This window comes from Electrona antarctica (assembly GCF_951216825.1).
Source record: "Electrona antarctica genome assembly, chromosome: 6".
NCBI lineage: Eukaryota > Metazoa > Chordata > Actinopteri > Myctophiformes > Myctophidae > Electrona > Electrona antarctica.
In genome coordinates, this window is record NC_136811.1 from 37,295,535 (window position 1) to 37,316,346 (window position 20,812).

General features: G+C 44.7%; 1 protein-coding gene across 2 annotated transcripts in view; it reads left to right on the forward strand.

Moving 5' to 3' along the window:
* Positions 1-20,812, forward strand: part of LOC306925293 (mannosyl-oligosaccharide 1,2-alpha-mannosidase IA) — a 249,564-nt gene that overhangs the window by 137,692 nt on the left and 91,060 nt on the right. For both annotated transcript variants that reach the window (XM_079504034.1, XM_079504033.1), the window contains exon 3: positions 14,001-14,116. In XM_079504034.1, the coding sequence (XP_079360160.1) occupies positions 14,001-14,116 (116 nt within the window). The remainder of the gene's footprint in view (positions 1-14,000; positions 14,117-20,812) is intronic.

The following is a 20,812-nucleotide window of genomic DNA, read 5'->3' on the forward strand; positions in this document are numbered from 1 at the left end:
ATGACCGCAGCTATCTGTAGCAAATCAGGCTGCTCTCTGAGTCTGAATGTGGGTAGAGTGTGGATGGCATTGGCGTTGGCGGGATGTTTCTCCACTCAGAGTGGGCAGGAGTGGAGTGGGCCACACTTAACTCTTTGAGAGTTTCATGGATTTCTATATAGTTTTTAGACTTCTCTATGGCAGAATGGCGTTTTTGAATGATTTATTGAAAATTCTCTGCTGTGAATGTGTGACAACGAAAGACCTTCAGAGAAAGCTTGGCTTGTCTGCTTCCAGGAAAAAAATGAACTGAGTTGATAAAATGTTTAGTTGTGGTGTTGGAAGCCATTTAAAAGAGCCTGCATTTACACTGGGTAGTGTTTCTAGGACAACAAAAAAAGTTATGACCGGTTGAAGTTTTATTTTCTAAATAACTTTTTTTCTGCTGGGCGTACATAGCCATGCAATATCTCATTTTAAAGGGTGAGTTGTCTAGTTCAATTAAAATAAAATAAAAAGTTTCTCACATGTACCACTGTAGATATTTTGCCATCTATAAATAGCATGGTCAGTCATGATCAATCTGACCTATCCAGCTAAAAGTCCCCCTAGCTCTGAAATGGAACATCATATAAACTCAATTCTTTTTTGGGGTAAAATTAGACATTCTAACGCACATTTTGATATATACCATGTTTACATAGTCTTACCAGTACCGTGTCTATTCATGCATGTATCTCAAAAACCTGTTGTGAAGAAACAGTTTTGATAAAAAACTCATCCAAGGACATTGTTTTGATATGACTTTGTGCCCATGATATGTATCAAAATATAGACTTGAATGTATACTGTATTATAACAAAAAAATTGGGTTCTTACCATCTACCGTTACAGAGTAAATCACAGTTGAAACTCGCTTAGTCAAACCATAAACCTCAGACTAGTGAACAAAATAGCCATGACAGGTCTAACTCATTGTAAAAGCTTGTCTTTTATTTTTTATGACTAACATAATACAATTATAATAAATATTACAGAAAATAAATAGGCCTACATACAAAACAGTTGTCCCCAAACTCCCCAGTGTCCCCAAACCACTGCATTCCAGTTGTTCTTGACGGTGTGTGTGTGTGTAGGCTAAATTTAAAAAAAACAACAACTGAAATGAATGAATGCATCCGGTTCAGTGTCGGAGAACTCCATCGCAGTCTTGACTCTTCGTCTTCATCATCATCATCATCATCATCATCATCCTCCTCATCTGATGCCAGTTCTAAATATATAAAAAATAAACATTTAGCTGTAGTCAGCCCGGCCAATAGCCAGTTGGGGGGGGGGGGGGACGTAGGCTATCTGACATCATCGTCATCATCATCATCACACGGAGACACACTAAACAATGTACAATCATGATTGTATAGAATATACAATGAATGCAATTATCATGCAAGCTCAGACGTCAATGAAACGTCATACAGATCTTATATAATACGCTACTGTTAGCTTCACTCCCCGTCCCCCCTCCGATCCTTGTAGCAACGTCATCATAACCACGCGTTGCTTCAGTAAACGATGCATGTTTGTTCTCCGTCTTTGTAGACAGTAAATAAAAGGAGCGAACATTACTCTAAAGATCAGATCGCCTATAAGGCACGCTACAATATAAAATACTTGTACTGCCATGCGTGCATGCCTGCTACGATACATTTGTACTGCACCAACCAACCGATCAACACCAACCCCCCCTCCAGCCCTTAGCCAGCACCAATGCACCGACCAACACCATTAGCCAGCACCTTCGGTGCTGGCTAATGGCTGGGGGCCATCGTGGTGAGTCATTCTGGCGTCATGATCTGACTAGTAGTAGTAATTATCCAAGCATCTATTTGTAGCGATCATCTTATGATTTCTGATCACTATAGAAGGGCATTTTCTACAATAAGATTACCTCAAAACATTCCGGGTTGATCGTCTTCTTCAATGGTTTCCCGGTATAGCTCATCGGACGACGATGGGGAGACAATGAAAAAAGGAGGGAGGGAGCAGCGAGTCTCGCTGTAAGCACTGGACCAGGGCTACTCCGCCTGGAGAAGGCGACTGGGACGCGTATGGATCAATACTACTACCACAAAACTCGCTCAAATAAATAGTACTGCTTTCAACTTTTTCTGCTAGAAAATCGCTCGGGCGAGACGGCAAACAGGCAAAACAATGATAACTATGAAGACTCCCTCTGCCCCCACTGTTTACAGGGGGTGGGACCAGCTTCCAATGGCAACACGTACACGTGTGTCACGTGACACGGGTTTTCTGGGTAATGTAGTTGGAATATAAGCTCAGGAATTTAAACAGCGCTTCGGAGCATATTAATATGTTTAGATTCATCAAAAACTGTGAAGACGCCAATTGGCGTCATTGATCATTTACGGAATTCTGATGAAGACGCCAATTGGCGTCTTTCATCTTCTAAGGGTTAAGGGAAACTTCACGCTTTTTGCAAAATAATATATGTTTATGACGTTTAGAAGATTTAGAACACTTTCCTGGGTGTCTTTATGTGTGTAATTTGTAGTTTTAGATATTTTAGATTTTAGCAGTGAGCCCAGTGTCTCTGATGTCATGGACACTGGGCTCACTTACTTCCTGGACTACATGTTGTAAGACAGCCTGCTCCTTATCCACAAGGAGGATCAGTGCACCAAAGCATTATGGGAATTGTAGTCCAGGAAGGAAGTGAGCCCAGTGTCCATGACATCAGAGACACTGGGCTCACTGCTAAAATCTAAAATATCTAAAACCACATATTACACACATAAAGACCCCCAGGAAAGTAAATCTTCTAAACGTCATTAACATATTGTTTTGCAAAAAGGGTGAAGTGTCCCTTTAAGATGGAGAGAGGGGAGCAGGCCTAATAGAGCAGACAGCCCCCGGCATTCCTGGAACAACAAACAGCAGATGGAGTGACAGGGAAAGTTAAATAGAGGTTGATATTGAGCTTTTCAGGTCACCTATTTCAAATTCAACTCTGCAAGAACATCCAAAAGTTTGCATTCTCCCTGTAATTGACTGTAAAATTGTAGGTGAGAGAGGCCAATAAAGCCTGTTGAATTGAATTGAATTGAATTGAATTGAATTGAATTGAATTGAATTGAATTGAATTGAATTGAATTGAATTGAATTGAATTGAATTGAGAGAGAGAGAGAGAGAGAGAGAGAGAGAGAGAGAGAGAGAGAGAGAGAGAGAGAGAGAGAGAACATACTAGACTAGAGTGCATGCTAATAGATAGGTAAGTGGTCCGTAAATGGGCTGTCTCCAGATTGATTAGGACAGTGTAATGATTCATATTTCCCCAATTTGGAAGATATTGGGTCTTCTTGGTAGATCATCAATGCCAGCATAATTACTTGCGCAAGCAGAGCGCGCAAGTCTGTTTTCGGCTGCGTATGTTGGTGACTGCCTCGGCCAATCAGGGATTGTGCATTTTTGGTGGTCCCCTTTGCCAATCAGGGATTGTAGGCCATGTATGGCCTACTTGTGTGCAAGATGGCACCTGATCTGACATTCCATATGTTGATCTGACCTCATCAAACCCTATACACTCAAGACACACTCCATATATGGCCCAGCAGTGGCAGCGTTATGCTTCCATAGCAGTCTTCCGTCACCCAGGCGGATGCGTGCACGCGGCGAGGTTGCTTCTCGCCCTCAGGGCGTCTTACTGGTAGTTTGTGTTTAGATTGACATGGATACCTACCTCCTAAGCTACTGTGCCGGGCGGCAGTGGAGGTAGATCCGCTGCTTGGGAATTGGATGGTTCCCGAACCGCACTCAATGAGCAGGTTGGATGCCTTGCATGGTTTCCTCTGCCGTCAATATGTGAATGTATGTGTGAATTGGTGAATGTAAAGGCCACTGATTTTTTTTGGATAAAGGCGCAATATAAATACACCCTTTACAATACCCACATGAACATGCTGTTACACACATACTACAACACTTACTTTACAAGAAACAGACACATAGTGTACTGTATAGTATACCTTACACAAACACGTATTCTTCGTCTTCTTCTCTCTCTCTCTCTCTCTCTCTCTCTCTCTCTCTCTCTCGACGCATGCACGCACACAAACACACCGACACACTAATGTACTAATGCACAGATACACATACAGGTAGATGCAGATGACATACAGTACAAACCCTTTCCTCAAAGCACCACCAGTGTGCCTGTGCTAATGATGCGGGGAAAGGCTGCTCTTTAAAGACGGCTGCTTTAATTTCTCCAGCTGACGGTTGCTCTTTATCAACAGGTTATTCCAGCTCCCTTTAATTGGCCGGCTTGAACATTACTCAGGTGGCAAGTAGCAAACTAGCCAGCTCCATGCAGATGAGATAAAGTCTGCCTGACAGGATGGCATGCCTGCCTGGTTTAATCTCCGGGATAAATGGCAGATGCTACAGTACGCTCGGATTTATATAGAGGCTATAACTGAAACCCCCGGGCCAGCAAATCAATGCAGGATTCATCCTTCCGAACCTGGATCAGCATCAAGATGGCCTGTCAATTACAGAGAATGTGGACTTAAATATCAGCATTTTGTTTCTTGTTCTGCCTCGGTTATTTTCCTTACAAGTCGTCACGGTTCGTTAAATCTGTCTGCACGGCATCACGGTTGAGTGTCTTTATTAGCTAGCCAATCAGGGCCTGTAGCGTCTCTTGTCATTTCCAATCAGGTTGTGTGGTCTCATAGAGCATCACATGTATGATGAGTGATGACTTTGCCACCACCACCACCACTGTGCTTGAGTGCGTATCGACCGACGCGTCAGAGGCTTTCGGTGAGGGTGGGGTTTGAGAATGCTGTGTGCGGTCTGTAATGTCATCCGAGAGGCTGTCATATCAGACAGGGCTACAGCGCCATCACACCACGCTCTCTCAGAGTGGCAAATTAGATTTCATCAATTAGATTGACGTGACCCTGTGTGCGTGTGTCTGCAAGACTGGAACTTCTCTAATCATGTCTGCACAGTGTGTCTGTGCATGTATCCACATGTTGGATCAAAGTTTGATGATCGGCTGTGTGTGTGTGTGTGTGTGTGTGTGTGTGTGTGTGTGTGTGTGTGTGTGTGTGTGTGTGTGTGTGTGTGTGTGTGTGTGTGTGTGTGTGTGTGTGTGTGTGTGTGTGCACGCCACACTCAAAGGATTGATTACACTCTGCATATTTAATTACATATGGTCTTAAAGCCTTAAAGGGTTCGGTTGCATTAAATCCTCAGCCATATTAAAACAAATATTAATCTACAATTCTAATCCAAAACACAGCCATGGTAACCCAGCTAATTTGAATCTTAATGACAGTTTGGGGGGGAAAAAACTAAAGTATAACACCTAGAAATGAAAAGAAGAAGAAAAAAACAATATAATAAGGGAGGCAATTAAAATCAGCATTCATTAAAGCCTGCTGCATCAAAATATTAATGATGCTGCCAGGGATGTAAATGAGAAGTCAGTGTTGTTGTGACATGGTTTTGCCTGTAGCCCTGTGTGACATGCGCCCTCAGAGATGAGAAAATGCTTCTTAAACTAAAGCTCCTTGCTCTCCTTCACAAGTTTCCTCTCTTCTCCAGGTTTGCATAATGGAGCAAATATATTTTTACTCTGATCTTTAATGTGACTTGATCTATCAATTCGCTCTCACTCTCAAGTTCTCATTCCTTCCTCACTGCCAGGGCTATAGTGCTGTCGGACCCGAGGGCATGAAACACCATTTCTGTATATTGGCCACATCTTGCTTGTGTGCGCGGTTGTGTGATTACCATAACTTTGGCGAGAGGGAGAAGAACAGAAAAAGAGCCCAGTGGCTGTTAATGTCCCCTGGCCTGTGGTTCCAATTTTTACCTCTCCATTCAAAAAGGCATGGTTTCCATAGTTAATCCCTCTCGCAGGCATGCCTTTGACTATACTACACATTGGTATTTTGCAGAACTCGCCACCAGAGTGCCTGTTTCAGGCACTGCAGTGGGGCCGGGAAGCGTCTAGACAGGGATGCTACATCAATGTCACAGACACGTACACACACTCTCACACAATGCCATGCACACGCACTCACACCAACACATGTACTCGCCGACACACATGCATGCAAGCATGCACGCACATACTCAGACACACCCATTAGATAGATATGCAGTACAAAGCTGCTGGGAAGCTCTGTCCCATAGGGTCAACTCCCCACTGTCTGACTATTTAAATAATGTGTCTCAGTAAACAGGCGGCTCGATACAGCGCTGACTCTGAGGCCAGCGGCAGCACTTTTATTCAAATGCGGCTTTTTTTTTCTGCTCGAAGGAAAATATCGAGATTTGATGGCTCACATCAATGCAACAGACGTTGCAGGGTGCAAAACTGCAATAATGGGAAATTGAGTATGTCGTGTCTAACTGTTTTTATCTGACAAAGATTTGTGTAAAAAATAAAAAATAAATTATAATAAAAAAATAATATAGCCTATATATATATACATATAGGTATATATATATATATATATATATATATCTTTTTTAATGGAGAGGTAAAAATCTTTTTTAATGGAGAGGTTTTTACCATTGGAACCATATTGAGCAAGTGCATTTTCACTGTATATCATATCTGGCATTACGTTTTCCATTTTAGAAGTCCATTATGGGAGACTCAATGACTAGTAACTTCTACATAAATTCACAAGTTGTTAGTGATGCATGAGAGAGGTAAACTGGCTACTGCTGCCTTGAATGTCCATTTCGTCCACTGGAAAGAGAACAAATGTGGAGACATGGATTTAAAGCAACGGCTCAATGACCCTAATGAGCTTCATACAGTATTTGAACCTTTATTCTTTGAGGGCAGTGGGTGGTAAAACACAGGTTTAGAATGATAATCGGAAGGATTAGGCTCCCTCCTCACAGCCTGCAGCAGCTAAGTAGCTTTTATGTGCAATGTCAGACAGGAGGTTTCTGTATAAGGAGTCCCTGATAGTGCCTCTGCCTCTGCCTCCACTGGCCTGTCTTTGGGCGCCTGCCAAGACCTTTGGGCCGAGGAGTCACAAAAGTGTTGATGACTTTGAGGTTTTTGCACACCCAGAACTGCAAAGGTCTGAAAAGCTCAGAGAAAAACCTGGCTGACCTGAGTAGGAAAGCACGCATTCCTGAAGGGAGCGCATCTTCAGTCGGACTCAATCAAGCTGACTTTCCCTCGTCTTCCGTTATCGACACCCCTCGATGTGTCTCATCAAGGTGACTAAAGTGCACCATTGGTATTCCACCCTCCCACAAAAGTCAGCCTTGATTGATGGTCATGACGCTTACCACATCTCTGTTTCCCTCATTAACCTTTTGTCCCCCTGCCTGTGACGCTCGGTTCACTGAACTCACTTTCTCCCACTTCAGCCCTTCGCTCCATCCCAGTGTTGTAGTGAGTGGTACTTTTAGAAGTGGGGGGACACCCCATAAGACATATGCGCGGCTGCGTGCACACGCACAGGCACACAATTAAAATATGCAGACGTGTATTGTATAGCCTATTTAGAAACAGGGTTTACAATGTTTAATCCATGCTCTCAATCAGAAGTCCACTCACCACTCCACTAGTTGATCGTTAGTTCTGCGTCTACTACCCATCACCATTATGCGAGTGGACACATGGGCCCGTCAACCTGGCCCTCACCCCCTACCCCCCTTAGCTGCACACACACTTAAACTGTCTCTGTTGCCAGGTAGTATTAGCAGTAACAGTTGCTGGGGTGATTGATAATTGCATGTAGACAACTGTCTGTAACAGAGTGGAATAATTAGTGAGATTCCTGGAGTCTCTAGTGATTATAGCATGACGTTGGTGGAGAGGGGTACCGTATGTGTCGGTGCTTCATCGACCACCTCCATACCGTTTTATTTGTTCCGCCGATTGAAGTCAGAGGGCCTTAATTACACACGATGGCAGCCGAAATTAGCAATGTGTGCTTCTGATTTAACTCCCTCTCCCCGGGGCTGTCTCAAAAAGGCCCGTCACTCAGCACTGGTTATTGCGGTTTGCCCAGTTAAATTGCACTATATTGCATCCGTTTACAGACGGTGGAAGTCATCCGATGACATGTTATCAAAGTCAGCCCATATGTCGGCTAAATTAGATTGTGCTGCCTTCTAGGTAGAGGCGACATCTGCTGAGGGTCTGAGGGAAGGTAGTCTAAGATGAATAGATGTACCTGGGAAAGTCTTGGTGTGGATGTTTCATCGAAACAAGCAGGGAATGCTATATATTGCTACAGATACATCAATGGTGTGTACGTGTGTGTGTGTGTGTGTGTGTGTGTGTGTGTGTGTGTGTGTGTGTGTGTGTGTGTGTGTGTGTGTGTGTGTGTGTGTGTGTGTATACTGTACAGTAGTATATGTAGTGGAGGGGAGTGAGAAAAAGAAATTGAGAGTGATGGAGAGAGAGAGAGAAAAAGAGAGAGAGAGAGAGAGAGAGAGAGAGAGAGAGAGAGAGAGAGAGAGAGAGAGAGAGAGAGAGAGAGAGAGAGAGAGAGAGAGCAGGGCCTGTAATATGGCGACACACAACATACACGGTGAGTGATTGATCATGTGGACTCAGGATGTCTAACGCAACCCTGCACCTGACCCACACTGACTACCAAGCGCCATGAGCTAAGATAAATGAACATCCACTGGCCAATGTCTCTGAGATGGCTTTCTATGTGCTCTGTGTGCACGCCCCCCCCCCCCCCCCCACACACACACACACAAGCACGCACAAACATGAACACACTGAAGCACGCTCGCGCGCACGCGCACACACACACACACACACACACACACACACACACACACACACACACACTGAAGAGGAGATATTAGTTTATTCATGTCAGTTGAAATTAACACTGAGATAATTATAGTGATATTTTTGCTCCACTATATTTTTAATCAGCTCTGGATACTTACAGAATGCTTTTCAGACCTTCGTGATTAGAATGTCTGATCTGACGTTTTATTCTATTAATCCTTCAATCACGTTATGTATATCAGCTAGCAGAGGAAACACAAACAAATGTATGACTGCAGATAAGCAATTTTTTATGAAATAATCCAGTTTCTCAGTTTTAATTATTTAATTACATTTAATTATGGCAGGATTGGTGTGGATTTTAGGTTCTTTCTCCTGTTAATTCGAAGTCTGTAATGGCGTATAACACAATCTATAATCAGTCTAATTCTGTACATCATAGTACTGTAACTCATAGCTTTAAACATCTGAGAGATCCCAAGCAAACTGTGTGTGTTGAAGATGCATGTGCCTGAGCGTGCTTGGTAACTGATCCACTGATGCTACACTACTATTCTTTGACCCATGATGTACCATAATGGAGAGTAATGTTCTTAAAAAAAGAAAGAAAGGGGTGAAAAAACTTTCTGTTGTCAGCCATTACAGGGAAGGGACTGATGTCTTAGCGAGTACAGGGAGAATCTTGTGTTACGATACATCAAACGTACAGTATTCCTCTGCATGATAATCGAGTGAGATTTGTCTGCAGTGGTTCAATGCATGGGGGGGTACTTGTGCAGTGGCTGGCCACCACTGACTGTATATGCACAATAATTCCTTCCTATTACCCTTTTTTCTTGGCCCATCGGCCAGGGTTACCCCCTGGGCGAACTGCTACCGGCGCAGGGCTCTTGAAATAAATAAGGTCCCTGTTTGGGGTTTGGCCCGTGAGAGCCAAGGGAGTACGCCATGATGGATTGATCTGCTCCTTTCCTCCTCACAGTCAATCAATCATCTGTGCTTTGGTGCTGCTTTCAATAGGAATTTTTCCACGCTCCGCCGCCTCGCTGACGACCGCAGATAGCTACCTAGGGTGTGGGGGAACCAAGGGGCATTAGCTATCTGATTACGCCCCTCCTCTCGGTCCCCAGCCATGCCATTTGTCTTCAACTAGAGACAGGGTTGCACATTGGGCAAAATAAAAGTAATTTGCTTTGCTATTCAAACCAGGCCAGGTTCATATTGGCTGACAAGTTACCCCCCCCCCCCCCACACACACACACACACACTCATTCTCCCTCAGTTATTCAGTTGTTTTTTATTTTCTCCCTAATTTAGTCTTTGCCCATTTCCTCCATTTTCATACAGTCTCTGTAGTCTCCTACTCTTGGTCGTTTTGAGGGTTTAGACCAGGGGTTCTCAACGTTTTTGGCTGGGGACCCCCGGAAATTATTTTGCCATGTATCGCGACCCCCGCCCCGGTCCCCACCCCAATACAAATTGACCTCTACAATAACCTTAATAATACAGAAAATACATCATAAATAAATACTGAAACCAGATATAACCATTAAGACCTTTATTGCCGTAATTAACTTAAGAAGTTACGGTCGCTGCCGATGTTTATAGTTACCTTTGGAGAGTCAATGCATCGTAATTCTAGTTCCGTATCATGATTATCTGGCTGAAAATAGTCCCATCGTTTGTTATTGAGCGACACATAAGCCACTTCCGTGATGCGACTCACAAACAGAGTGAGCCAAGATTGTCCATACCCCCTTGTTCACTTTGCATTGGAGTCAGTTTCCCAGAAGCCCTTGCAAGCCAGTTATAGGTCTATTTCCGGTTATGTCATCATAACGCATCAGCATCGTCACAATGTCTGCGAAAAAGCCGGATTTTCATAAAAGTCATACAAAAACGGCGAATTAAACATTTAAAACAAATAGCGGGTTTAGCGTGTTGGAAAGACAATTATCTGGGGACCCCCCAGAATCATTTGGAGACCCCCCGAGGGCTCGCGTCCCCCAGGTTGAGAACCACTGGTGGAGACTGGAAACAACCACATGATGTGTCCTCTGACACACATAGAGTCACCAGCCACTTCCTTTCACCTGACAGAGAGGAGTTTCACCCGGAGGGCATAGAGCTATCAGTCGTAATGCTGTCCCCGGCACCCTGACGGGTGTTCTCTGTCGCTGCACTAGCGACGCTTATTGGTTGGCTCAATAAGCGTCGCTAGTGCAGCGACAGAGAACGCCCTCGTGGGCTTCGTTCCCACCTGCGAACATGGTCGATTATGTTCATTGGAGCGCTCGTCCAAGCCGGAGGCACCGTGGAGGAATTAAACCAGTCTCCACATTTTTTATTTTGTAGCATAAAAAGAAAGTCATGCTGAGTGAGTGTACATGTGTGCATACTGATGTGTTAACAGCATGTGCAAATCATTCTGGTGGTGTTCACACACAGTATATCAGGCTCCGGGCTAACATTGTCCTCTCACTGTGTGTGAGGTGAAATGCCCGTCAGGCTAGGCTCAGCTGAAGTTGAGTAGCTGGAGCAAAGGGGGAGCAGACGAGTTGGGGAGATGTTTAGCACTCTGACGCTTACCCCATTAATGGTTTTACCATCGAGGTGCTAATCGAGTGTCACGGCACCCTCTGTGGGTCTGTAGAATGGCGTACGGCCATTTATCCGGGGAACAAAGTGGTGAGAAGAGTACGTCTGTGCTGATAGGTATTCATTATGAAAGGCGTTGGTGAGATATAGAAGGCTTAGGCCAATGTTTTCCCATACACCATTACATTAAAGCCTGCACTCATATCCATCCATCACATGTGATGGATATCACGGTGTGATGCATCGCGTTATGAGCTCGTAGATTGGCTATTTATGGCACTGGACACCATCACACGACGGAATATAAATCAAGCGGAATGGTGCTGCAGTAGTTGAAAATCTTTGCATTCACACTTGTTCCGTGTGAACTTTAACTCCTGTCCAAGGCTACCTCTGACCTCCCGGCTGACCTCATCAACGGCACTGTGGACGTGACGTACGTGTACTGTACAGCCGGGGGGGGGGGGGTCTCTGGGGGGTGCTTTATAAGGACAGGAAGCGATTACATAAACAATACGCTTGAGAAAATACAGGACTGAGAATTGAAACTTTTGATGGTGAGTGTTTGATGTCTGTGCTCATCTTCCTAGAACACATCAGACAAACTTCAACCGTCTACCCAACCGTCTATGATCAAACTGGCAGCTTTTTGTCAAATAGAAAGAGAGCAATGGGACTTGAAATAAAAAAAGGATAAGACATGTAAAATTGCCCCTGCGCTCCTCAGCATTCTGATTCTTTGTTTCATCTGTGTTTGGTTGCCCAAAGGACTGCCATTTGCATATGTGAGCATCAAAATGATCCCTCATAGGAATTGGATACTTTGATGTGCCAGGTTGCTTGCGGTTACATCATGGCGGTGCAGCCAGACACAGTACCCAACATTTGGTTGCGTTGAAAGTTGGATCACAAAGGTGTTTTTCAGCTCTCTATAATTTCAACCTGCTGGCTTAGCGTGGTTTCAGATATGCAGCATGTGTCTACTTCACAAGTCCTGCAGGAGTTTGATTCATACAGTCCCACGTTGTCATCGCTCCCTGTTATTAAACTTCCAAATGGTAATTTGCCCCAGGACTCTGTAATTCATTAAGGAGAGCTGCCTTTGTGCAGAGATGCACCTATTAGGCTCAGCCAAGTTTGCATATTATTTGCTCATATGAGGATGAAATAGGCCATTCATTTTCACATAAGGCCACTGGGATGGAATAAAAGCGTCTGAACACATCTCATCTGGGATGAGGCAAGGGAATTGAATAGCTCCAAATGAAGTGCATTTAACATAATGAGTCACTTGAAGGAGATATGAGCAAGCAAACGCACGCACGCACGCACGCACGCACGCACGCACGCACGCACGCACGCACGCACGCACGCACGCACGCACGCACGCACGCACGCACGCACGCACGCACGCACGCACGCACAGGCTACACACACACGCATGCGCACACACACACACACACACACACACACACACACACACACACACACACACACACACACACACACACACACACACACACACACACACACACACACACACCATGGTGAAATATCTGAAGATCAAAGCAATGCATTTTTATTTTACATACACCTGTGTTTGATTTCAGAAAGACTTGAGTGTGAGATTGATCTGATGATGATGATGATGATGATGATTATCATTATATTTCAGACAGAAGATGTGTTTTCTGTGCCATTTATAACTTTAGTATCCCCACAGAAGTTAGGCACTTCATCGTTTGAGGCACTTTGATGTTTTGGATTACTGGGAGATTCCAGTAATAGAGAGCACACTTGAAAGCTGTGTGCGCGCACTTATCTAGGGTCTTATCTCATTTAGCAGTTAAGTAGCCACTCGTATAGTCACTGGGGTACGTTTGATACTTTAAGTATATTTGGATGTCAGTACTTTTGTACTTTTCCTTACTTCCTTACTTATCTTCTTACAATAAATTAATTGATTCTCCACGTACTGTATATACTGTATGTACTGTATCATATATGTAGTAGGTGTGTCTGTAATCCACGTGTCTTGAGAACCGTTGGACTGAACGACACACGCGTCACAGACGACCCGAGGGAGTGCAGTGCCCGGTGTCGAGTCAGTCGGATAGGTGGTTGTCCAGAACCACCAGAAAAGGCTCTGGCCGCGCCTCAAATGAGCCAATTGATTACCATGGCAACCCCAGCCTTAGCTTGATTTAGCAAATTCCCCACAAGTAGGCCTGACAGTTAAGGTTCTGCTCCATTCTGGTAAAACAGAGTCAGGCTTCTGATATTGTGCATGTTGGCTTACTGGAAACACTCTGCTATACCAGTGGGTCTCAAAGTGTGGTTCGGGTAACCTCATGGTTCCCCCTCACAGGTGTGTAAATCTGAGTAACACACCTGTAATAGTAGTACTCTCAGTAAGATGCCCAATTTCTTTCTGAAAGGGCTGCTGTGCATAGAGCTTATTTGACAACATTATGCAACTGATCCACTTGACACCCAGACAGCGTGGGGTTTCTCTCACCCCCGAGTATGACGTAAGCAGGTCTATAATTGTCTATAATTTGACAGTATTATGCAACTGACACAAGTGTTGTGTGTGTGTTGCAGGTGGCCTAAGAGGAGCCTCCATCATTGACTCTCTGGACACACTGTACATCATGGGACTGATGGATGAATACAATGACGCCAAGGAGTGGGTGCAGACCAGTCTAGACCTGAACACGGTAAGATGATGCAAGCTGACTTCCCTCGCACCTAATTGGACATGCTCTTCTGTTCCTTAGATCCCACACCCACTTAGCATTTCCCAAAAGATATAATTGCACCCTGCGGAGATTTCACAAACTCACACTGTCTGCCGACTGTACGTTCACTGTGGGCCAGCTACGAGGTGACCTGCAGCGGCCATAGTAACACTGTCAACAGAGACTCCGCTGATTTGCATAATAGAGATCTCGCTGGTAGCCCTAACATGCTGGGCTGATTTTGAGCTGCGCCATTGTGCCCTATGCCAATGCCTAGACTTTGCCAAAGCTGGGTACATTCCAAAGAGAGTGAAAAGCTTCCTGTGTGGCTGCTGCTTCATTCTGGCCACGCTTTTGTCTCTGTGAGATGGGATTCTTTGCCTTCTTCTCAGCGGTCTCCACGTGGTGGGAAATGAGACGGACAGAGGAGTCACAAAGACGAGAGAGACACAGAGACGGCAAGACAGGAATAGAGACAGGGGGACGAAAGAAACAGGGTCACAGAGAGTCAGAGAGAGAGAGAGAGAGAGAGAGAGAGAGAGAGAGAGAGAGAGAGAGAGAGAGAGAGGAACAAAGAGTACATCTCAAGCCGAGACAGACAGCCAGAGATAGAAGGAGGGGGGGAAAGCAGGGAAATTGAAGTAGAGAAGAGATGAGTAGAGGTCCCAACCCCTTCATTGAATGATTCTATAGTAATGGACTTTCTTTTTGTCTTTTTATTTTTTTTGTTGGGGGTGAGGGGGAGACTAATTTGGACGTTATGTGAGGAGTGAGCTAGATTGCCAAGGAGTGAGCCAACAAGGCCAGCCTCCGCCAGACTTTGGTGCTTCTTATAGTAAACGAGTCGAGTGGAGCTCCTCCAGTTTGACAGCGTTTGTGGCGAGTTCCTCATTGAGCAAATGCTTTTCTGGACAACTTGCGAAAAGCCATGTGCTTTTCAGTGCCTTTCACAATAGTTTGGAATTGGAACACATCCAAACTTGACATTGCCACTCTGGGTACTGTACAGTATGTCAACATTATAGAGTTGTAACAGTTTGTAGTCCTAAAAAACTTAGGTGAATTGGCATTGGGTTCCCTTGCCAGATTCCAAAGCGTTTTTACCATAGGGTTCTATGAAATGTATTTCTATGAATTTAGTTATTTCATAGAACAAAATTTGGGTTATTATGGGTTAGTTCAAATAACCCATTCATTTCTAATCTGTGATGTTTGAAGGCATTATGTCCATTTTTAAGCTTATAATAAGTCTAAAGCATTGGTTCTCAAAGTGTTTTGGCCCAGGGCACCCCCTGAGCCAAATAACTTTATAAACTTCGGTACCCCTGAATTACACTACTTCATTTTGTGGTAGGTTTCCATTAGGAATGATAACTATACTTAAAGTGATTGATAAATTCCAAATATAATCAAAGTATTCTACGGCACCTGGACTTGCATCACAGCACCCACTTTGAGAAACCCTGGTCTAAAGCACTGCAAATACCTTCTATGTATAAGTCCATGTCATGGGTTTGAATTAGACCGGAGTGTCTTCTTCCAATTCCTTTAAACTGCCTTGCAATGGATACTCTGGTGCAGATCAGTATTATCTGAATCTCAATGCTGAGCCTCTCTGTAATGCCATCTATCTATGTTGAACACGAGTGATGTGTTGAGTTCAGATAGATTTTTGATAGCAGAGCCGCCATTGTAAGTCAATCTACATTATGGGCCCTATTTTCATCAGTGCTAAACCCCTTATCCCTACAATACGTTGTGAGCTTGTAGATCGGCTATTTGAATATTTTGAACTATTCCAAAAAAATTGTAAAAAGGGCAAAGAAGTTTAGGGATAAGGGGTTTAACACTGATGAAAACAGGGCCCCATGTTATCTTTAAATAGTTGGGAAAAATACTGTGGGGGATTATGCCAGACTTTACACAAGGTCTGAGCTGATGTAAGGCGCAATCGCTTCTGACTTTAATTACTCTACTTGAGATAGCAATGCACCAACAATTTGGCTGACCATCAAACATCACTACATGTCAACGACAATATGTTACAACACTATTAATAACAAGCACTAATAATGACAACGTTTACATTTTAGAAGAAGCAAGCTACTCTAAACTATTAGGTTGGTAGCGTTGGAAAGATGCACGCAATAGTAGTTCCTTCATACAAATTTGTGTATATTTCACTCACATCAACTGTTAAAATTCATGTGACCATGGTGTGGTTTGTTGCCGTGGATCCAGGCTAAAAAGATTTATGTAAGGATTTTCTGAAACGTGCAGTAAATTAATGGCAAATTCACTTTCGGAAACTTAGCTGTTCAAAATGTGAGTAGTCACTGTTCGGCAGTATGGTTGCCAGACTATAAAAGCCTTCACCACCTGCCTTGACAAATTGTCCATTGAGATTTGTGGCAAGTTGTTTGCGAACAGAATGTTGTTCAAAAATCCTCCGACCATTTCAAATTGCTGTCTTGGGGAACATTCCTCTCATCTGAAAACTCCTTTCCACGGCTTTGTAACTATGAGTATGCCCACCAGCAAATGTACACTATTTTGTGTTTATGTATGTTTCCTTGCAAGCTGTTGCAGTCATGTATAAATCTACTCCACAGGCGTTCAGCTCCTGGGTTGCACTGGCTTTGTGTTCATGATGAGCCTTTACCCTGCAGTGTTCACTATCGCACCCTCGCATCATCTTGAACACTGTCAGTCTCGAGGCTGTATGAAATGCACGGCGTGTGCTAATTTCACATCACATCAAAGGAAACTAACTTTCAGCCATCCTCATCCACCAGGGAATAGAACCTGAAAAGATTTCCATACACTTCTACAGTATGCAAACGTTGTTTTCATCAAACTCATATACATACATCTACTGTACACAGAGAGAGACAGACACACACACACACACACACACACACACACACACACACACACACACACACACACACACACACACACACACACACACACACACACACACACACACACACACACACACACACACACACACACACTCTTTCTTACACACACATGCACAAGTGCACGCACAAACTCTCTCCCTCACCCTGGAGCCAGTCTGTCCCTCGGTGTGTAAATGCAGATTAGTATTGATGCCGAGCGAGGCTGTAGCTCCTGGCTCTGGCAGCCCTCAGAGCCCAGAGCAGAGTTAGACAGTAATGGCGGCCACTGACAAACAGCCACCTTGTCACCGTCGCAAGACACCTGCCACAGATTTGCACTGATTTACACTGCACTTTATCATGGATCTGCAGATGGTAAAGAAAAACGGCTCATGCGCACGTCAGTCCCTGATCATTATCTCCAAGGGTTAAGTCGGAGTGGCAGAGCTCTCCTCCGGACCTTTAGTTTGTTTCTCCCAAGGTTAATTATTCATACAAATTGTGGTGGTAACATTTTGCTTTAGATGTCGTCATCTTTTTCCAAAAACAGATCAGCCTATTAATCCAAGCGTTTGCCCCAGTCACAGTTTGTGTGTGGTCGACACGCACGCACGCACGCACGCACGCACGCACGCACGCACGCACGCACGCACGCACGCACGCACGCACGCACGCACGCACTTACACACACACACACACACACACACACACACACACACACACACACACACACACACACACACACACACACACACACACACACACACACACACACACACACACACACACAACACACACACACACACACACACACACACACACACACACACACACACACACACACACACAGGGGCAACTGTGGCTCAGGAGGTAGAGCAGGTCGTCCAATGATCCATGGGTCGGCGGTTCGAATCCCGGCTCCTCCTGTCTACATGTCGAAGTGTCCTTGGGCAAGACACTGAACCCCAAATTGCTCCCGGCGTGCTGGTTGGTACCTTGCATGGCTTCCGCCGCAATCGGTGTATGAATGTGTGTGTGAATGGGTGAATGTAATGCACAATCTATGTAAAGCGCCTTGGATAAAGGCGCTATAGAAATGCACCATTTACCATTTACCACACACAGTTAACACTGTACACACGCATGAACTTACTTATGCAAAAAAAACATGCAAAATAATATTATTTTTTCACCCAGTGTCAATTATCTAATGTAATCCTGGGCGCTACACTTCCTCTGCCAACCTGGGGGGGCAGCGGACTGACCTCATGCTTCCTTCTATGCATGAGGAGTCCATGCTGCTTCTTTTCACCTGATAGGGGGGACTTTCCCCGGCCGGATGTAGCACGTGGAAGGAACACGTTATTCTGACCAGTTCCTTTCACCTCCATCAGGTATAGTTTAGAGAACAGGATTACTGCATGTTTTTTGTTAGGGTACCTACCGCAGGGGACACGGGGAGAACATGCAAACTCCACACAGAAATGCTTTTTCGCCAACCTCGCCTCGGGTATGGGCACTGATGACGCGGAAGAGAGAACACACCCCCAGCGCCCACAGCGTCCCCATTGGGAATCGAACCCAGGACCTTCTAGCTGTGAGGCGACAGCACTACCGACCACCTTGCCCCCAATAAGAATGTATATTCTTAATTAAATGATCTTCATTTTGCGAATACAGTAGGTCCCTTTGCTTGTTGATTTTCATATAAGCCTACTTATACAGTATGGAGAGTTTCCCGCAGATCTTTTGGCATCTGGTGTACTTAAACTCCTGACCTGATGGGGCTGAGGCCCTGCAGAGAGGAGTAGGCAGACGTGGTGCCCTTTCGCCGAGCACATTTGTGCTTTGCAGCAAACCTGCTTGATGTTATTGAGCTTAAAAGCTGCATTGTTTTACTGCAGAGCACCAGGAGCTTTTTGTCAGCGGCCCTAAGCTCCCAGATTTTAGTGTCCATGCTTTCAACAGTGACTTTGATATTTGAACCAGTCTTTGAAGCGTTTCCGGGGTGCACTTCTGTCACATTTACCCTGCCACACAGCTCACTGTGACTTAAGGCAGCTGGGCGTCCTACCATGAGTGAGACATGCCCAGTCCAGCACAGCTGATGAAGCAGCAGGGTGGATTCTATGCAGGGCAGTTGAGCTCTCTCCAGGACTCCGTTGTTGGTGATGTGATGTCGTCCTGCCATCTAATATTCAAGATGGAACGCGGCAGGCAGCGTTGATAGAAACGCTCGAGCCGTCTAAGCCGATTCCTTCTTAATTACATTCACAGAGTTAACAAAAGCAGTCATTTACGCAACAGAGCAACTGGTTATTCAGCTGAACAAGCCTGTCACTCAGGACATGATGACAGCTACTCCATAACATACATCGGGGTGAAAGAAGGACAGGACCTACAGAGAGGACTGTTTTAAGCCAGACTTCAAGCTCTCTCTTCTAACTAAGAAGCAGAAAAGTGAACATTAAGGGGTTCAGTTTCACCCAGACCAGTATCCACAGTACCTGCCCACTGAAGAGGATAATATGGACGAATAGATATACTGTATATACCGATAGCCAATAGCCAAAATACCCCCCACCCCGGACAAAAAAACCAAAAACAATAACTGGCATGACAATTGTCACACCAGGGGCCACTGTTGCTCCAATCCTCACCAAACATGGCACAAGTTGGCCACAGGCCATGAGTGGTCCCCAGGGGCCACAACAGGATCCCCCAGGGGCCACAGGCACACCGCAGCAAGCGTGCCACAAACACTGTTCAGGGGTCGGCTGTGCAAATGTTCATAATTAAAAAGCAAACTATTTAGTTGATTGACTTTGATACCACAACAAAAACAATCCATATGTTAAAGCCTGATGAAGAGTAGCTTGGCTAAGACAGACTCAGTCTCAGCAGATCAAACAGACCGTCTCTGGTTGCGAAGCCAATTACCAAGACAAAGTTTACACCCAATGTTTAAGTCTAATTCTTGAGATTTCCACAAGCTGTCCAGACATAAAGCCTGAATAATGAAGCGGTGGATGTGCAGGCCTGCCGTTTAGCATTTTGGTGGTCACTCGCAGTGCTTCTCTAGCTCAAATGTATTCTGGTCAGCCAGTTCAGGCAGCATGGAAAAGTCCATATTTATTTTAAAAATGGGTAGACATACCGTAATCACAGTTATCGATCTTGTCTGCCTCAATGAAAGTTGTAGGGGTCAAAGGAGGGGGGGTTATCAATCTTTACCTGGCCACGGTGCAGGCCCCGACTGCCTTGTCTGGAGATAATGCTTGATTTATACTTAGTTGTGCCAGTATCACACACAAAAATAGACGATCTACAAGCGCACAACGTGTCATGCTGCGACGTGCTGTGGGGGAGGGGAGGGGGGGGGGGGGGGGGGGGGGTGGTCAGTCAAACAGATTGGTGTCCACCAGTGAGCAGCTGTGAGCAAAAAAAAGAAAAAAAGAAAAAAAAAAAAGAAAAAAAAAATATATATATATATATATATATATATATACATAAATATAATTTTAGATAGTAAAGAGAGCCTACTGTCAGCTGTCCAGCAGTCCAAATATTATTAAATTAAATTTCAGAATGGTAGACCTGAGGCCTGAGGCCTACCATACCAGGCCTCAGGCCTGAGGCCTGAGGTCTACCATTGCGTGGCACATCTATGCACGGAATGTCTATGTTCACAGGCTTCTGTGTGCGGCCTAGAGGGCATCTGAGCATGTGATACACCATACCTCTTACACCATGTGTCCTTTGGGAAACCGGG